The sequence below is a fragment of the Lactuca sativa genome, chromosome 1 (assembly GCF_002870075.4).
Source record: "Lactuca sativa cultivar Salinas chromosome 1, Lsat_Salinas_v11, whole genome shotgun sequence".
Lineage (NCBI taxonomy): Eukaryota > Viridiplantae > Streptophyta > Magnoliopsida > Asterales > Asteraceae > Lactuca > Lactuca sativa.
Window position 1 is genome coordinate 222306717 of NC_056623.2, and position 4948 is coordinate 222311664.

The 4948-nt window shown below is 39.3% G+C and overlaps 1 protein-coding gene across 1 annotated transcript; it reads left to right on the top strand.

Annotated features, from left to right (window-relative positions):
• The first annotated feature begins 1019 nt into the window (after window positions 1-1019).
• LOC111904847 (uncharacterized) lies at window positions 1020-2762 on the top strand. The gene is made up of 2 exons (XM_052767313.1): window positions 1020-1051; window positions 1424-2762. Exons 1-2 carry the CDS (start codon window positions 1020-1022, stop codon window positions 2760-2762), a joined length of 1371 nt encoding a protein of 456 aa, XP_052623273.1.
• The last annotated feature ends 2186 nt before the right edge of the window (window positions 2763-4948 follow it).

The window sequence follows — 4948 nt, forward strand, 5'->3', positions numbered from 1 at the left end:
AAAATGTGAGGTCAGTGGCATTAGAAATATATAAGACTCTATTTTGTTAATATTTATAATTTATTAGTTATTTTGACATTTAAGAAGAGTAAAACAGATCTACAAGTGACAGCTATACAAAGAACAAAAACTAAAATTTCTAAATTGAAAACAACATAACTTGAGAGTAGTTAAGTAATTGCTTATGAAATTTGAAATATGAACTCCAGGGGTATAATTGAAGGTTTTAGAGGCCTGAGGATGGTGTAATTTCATCATAAAAAAGAGGAATTTTATCGCAACATTCGGTTACAGCACAGTGAGTTCAATATAGGGACAATTGTATGTTATGTGTTATATGTGCAATGTGCTTTCTTGTGTTATTGATTTAAGTGGATATTACTTGATATTGATTTTGATGCCTTTGGCCATGTAGAGCATGACTCGTATCACTTTGGTATTGGCTTTGTGCCTTTGACCATGTAGAGCATGACTCGTATCACTTTGGTATTGGCTTCGGGCTAGGTAAGGCTGAAAGCCTGTATATTCTAGCAACATGATTAAAAGGGATTGTGTTTTAAATGCCTCTTGGGCTGGAATTTTTGATGTTCATGATCCTAAATTATTGTGTCTCATTGATTGTAATCCCTTGAATCTAACCGTTTATTGATTTGTAAAGCCCTTCATTTGATACACATATAAGCCTTTGTTGTCCTTTGTTTCTTTTTGTTCCTGTCATATTGTTATGTATATGGCATAGCGTTATATTGTATCTATTTTTTTGAACTCACTAAGCGAAGCCCGCTTATCCCTTTCAGTGTTTAACTATTTCAGGTGATAAGCATCCAAAGTAAACAGACTTTGTTGGAGGACTTAGAGTAGTTGACACTACTACGTTTTTACTTGGTATACATATATGTATATGGATCATAAATTCATGGGTAGTTATGTGTTTATACAACTAGTTATGAAACTTTGTAAAAACCCTTTTAGTTGGTTTGTATCCATGCTTTTTTAGACCACTAGTGTGAATTATAATTATGAATATGCATGTAGCATGTTTGCCTTTATGGTAATTTTAGTGAATGTGGTCTTTCAATCATGGTATCAGAGCACTAGTTTAAGTGAACTAAATTCCACGAACTGGTATTTAGACTTAAACTGTTGGAAGTTCAATATATGAACATATTCATTGTCCATATATGGATACAAACCATAGGAAAGACTTAAGTGGGGTGTTGGGTAATGATAAATCCTTATATTCTTACGTGTTATGTTACTCCAAATTTTTCAGAGCAATGACTGAGTAGGAGGGTAGTCATACACCAGATGTGGGTGGAGATCTTCATCTTAATGAGGGAGATACTCCAATATCCCCTCGTGAGGCGCGACTTTTGGATAAACTTACTGGTGTTATTTGACAAACTCTCGAACAACAAAAAAGGGATAGTGATAAGGGTAAAGAGAAAGCCACCGGAGAGTCTTCAAGAGAGAAAGCGAAACGTCCCTCATTCAAAACTTTCAAGAGTAGTGGTGCTACAGAGTTTTCAGGTGTCCTTGATCCCATTGTTGTTCTTACCTGGATCCAGAACACAGAAAAAGTATTCCGTATCTCCCATGTGGTTAATGAAGACAAGGCTAACTATGCTTCTGCAATGCTCATTGGAGAAGCCTTAGTTTGGTGGGAAGCGACATTTGAAGCTCTTAACGAGTATGACCAGGAGAATTTATCTTGGGAGATGTTTAAAATCCGCTTTCTAGGAAAATATTGTCCTCTAGATATGAGGAGAAGACTGGAGAAGGAGTTCCTCGAACTTAAGCAGGGAGGAATGACTGTGACCGAATATGAAACTCAATTCAATCAAAGGGCACGGTTTGCTGCGAAGTATATCCCGACTGAAGACGATAAAAGTCAGTTATTCATGGAAGGGTTACGGTATGAAATCCATGATTTTGTGATCAACCGGGATATTCTATCATTCGATAAAGCTATTGAGTATGCCCGAAAGCGCGAGCATGACTTAGAGATACGTGGTGCCACTCTTTCTGTCCCGAAGCATCCACATGTTGATCGAACTGTTTCTGTTTCAACTATTCCATTGGCTCAATCTGATCCTAGCACAAAAGTACAATCTCAGAGCGCCTTTCGTGGTCGCGGTTGGCCACAATATTTTTCTCTTCAGTCGAGAGCTCCACCACTGTGCCAGAAATGTGGAAAGAGCCACCAGGGCCAATGCAGGGTAGGAAAAGGACCGGTGATTTGCTATGGATGCGGAGAAACAGGTCATATGAAGCCCGTTTGCCCGATGAGGAATGTTACATGTTATGCTTGCGGTGTTACTGGCCATAGAAAGCGTTTTTGCCCAACTCTTACCAGCCAAATGGTGGGAAGCCAACCTTCCGTTCAACAACCGGTGGGTACTTCAACCCAAAAGGAGGAGGTGCCAAAGGCTAACGGTCGTGCATTCCAGATTACCCCAGAGGAGGCACGCGAGGACCTCAATGTTGTGACTGGTACATTTCTCGTCAATTCTAGACCTGCTCCCATCTTATTTGATTCTGGTGCCTCAGATTCTTTTGTGTCTCGTGAATTTGCACGATGTTTTCAAATTGCTTGCTATGCACTCGCCCAACAATTTCATGTAGATACCGCTGGAAGTGTATCATTACTTGTTGATAAAGTCTATAGAGATTGTGTCATAGAAATTGAAGGTTATAATTTTCTTGCCAATTTGATTCCTATCTCCCTACCCAACTTTGATATCATTCTCAGCATGGACTAGTTGTCAAAGAACCATGCAGAACTCTTGTGCTATGAAAAGATAGTACGCATTCCTATTGAAGGGGAGAATCCTATATATGTCTATGGTGAACAAAGAATCTTAAAAATAATCTCTATCCTTAAAGCTCGTAAATTCATATCGAAGGGGTGTTCTATTTATCTGCCCTACTCAGTTGATGTCTCAAAAGAGGAGAAGAAAACGGTAAATGATGTTCCCGTTGTTAACGAATATCCTGATGTTTTCCCCCGATGACTTTCCTGGCCTTCCTCCGGATAGGCAAGTAGAATTCCGAATTGACCTTATGCCTGGTGCTGCTCCGATTGCAAAGACTCCTTATCGTCTCGCGCCAACAGAGATGAAAGAAATGATGATCCAGCTGCAGGAATTACTTGACAAAGGCTTTATCCGACTGAGTACTTCTCCCTGGGGTGCTCCGGTATTGTTTGTCAAGAAGAAGGACGGATCAATGCGGATGTGCATTGATTATCGTGAGCTGAATAAGGTGACTATCAAAAACAAGTACCCACTACCTCGCATTGATGATTTATTTGATCAACTTCAGGGTGTTAGCTATTTCTCGAAGATTGATTTGAGATCTGGATATCATCAGTTGAAAGTTCACGAGCAGGATGTACCGAAGACTGCTTTTCGTACTCGATATGGGCGTTATGAATTCCTTGTTATGCCGTTTGGTTTAACAAATGCTCCTGCTGTATTCATGGATATGATGAATTGGGTATGTCGCCCAATGCTCGATAAATCAATCATCATATTCATTGACGATATTCTAATCTATTCCAAGTCTGAAGCTGATCATGCCATTCATATTCGTGCGGTATTAGAACTTCTTCGAAAGGAGAAACTATATGCTAAATTCTCGAAATGTGAATTCTGGCTTCGCCAAGTTCAATTTCTTGGCCATGTTATTTCTAGTGATGGTGTATCTGTAGATCCTATCAAAATTGAAGCCATTCAAAATTGGGAAGTGCCCCGTAATGCTTCCGAAATTCGTAGTTTCTTGGGTCTCGCGGGATATTAACGGAGATTCATTAAAGACTTTTCTTGTATAGCCGTACCGCTCATGAGTCTTACAAGGAAGGATGCAAAATTCGAATGGGGTGAAGCCCAAGAAAAAGCTTTCTCAACTCTAAAAGATCTTTTGACTCGTGCTCCAATCTTATCACTCCCAGAAGGTGATGATGATTTCTCCGTATACAGTGATGCTTCAAGATTGGGACTCGGTTGTGTGTTGATGCAACATGGTAAAGTGATAGCTTATGCCTCAAGACAACTGAAAGATTATGAAAAGAATTATCCCACTCATGATCTCGAACTCGCTGCAGTGGTATTTGCCCTAAAACTTTGGAGGCGTTATCTTTTTTGTACAAAATGTCAATTATTTACCGACCACAAAAGTCTCAAGTACATATTCAGTCAGCAAACTTTGAATATGAGACAACAACGAGCCATGGAGCTGATCAAAGATTATGACTGTGAAATCCTATATCATCCTGGAAAAGCCAACGTAGTTGCCGATGCACTTAGCAGAAAAGTTTATCGTAATAGTATGTGTTATGCTATTACTCATACCACAGTAAAATTCACTATTCTAGATGAACTAGTGAAATGGCAAGAAGAGGCCCTAAAGCCAGAAAATGTGAAGAAAGAAGGGATGATACATTATAATGATGCTTTACTTGATGATCCGCGAGGATTAAAAGTATTCAAGAATCGGCTATGGATTCCAAAGATTGGTGGATTCAGATAGAAGATTTTAGATGAAGCCCATAAATCTAAACTTTCAATACATCCTGGTACAAGTAAAATGTACTATGATGTAAGAGCTGATTATTGGTGGCCTGGATTAAAGAGAGACATTGGAAGATATGTACATGAATGCTTAGTATGCTTACAAGTCAAAGCAGAGCACCAAAAGCCTTATGGAACCCCAGAAAGTCTTAGTGTTCCTGTATGGAAATGGGAAGAACTATCCATGGATTTTATTACCAAATTGCCAAAGACTGCTAGACAGCATGATAGCATTTGGGTAATTGTCGACTGCCTGACTAAAAGCGCTCATTTTCTTGCCATGCGTGAAACGGCTCCAATGGAGAAATACGCATAAGTATACTTGGATGAAATTGTTGCAAGACACGGTGTGCCACTAAAGATCATTTCCGATCGTG

Coding starts and splice junctions, on each gene's coding strand:
- LOC111904847 (XM_052767313.1), top strand. CDS start 1,020: ATGAATATGCATGTAGCATGTTTGCCTTTATG. Junction 1,052..1,423: donor GTAGCATGTTTGCCTTTATG/GTAATTTTAGTG, acceptor ACAACAAAAAAG/GGATAGTGATAAGGGTAAAG.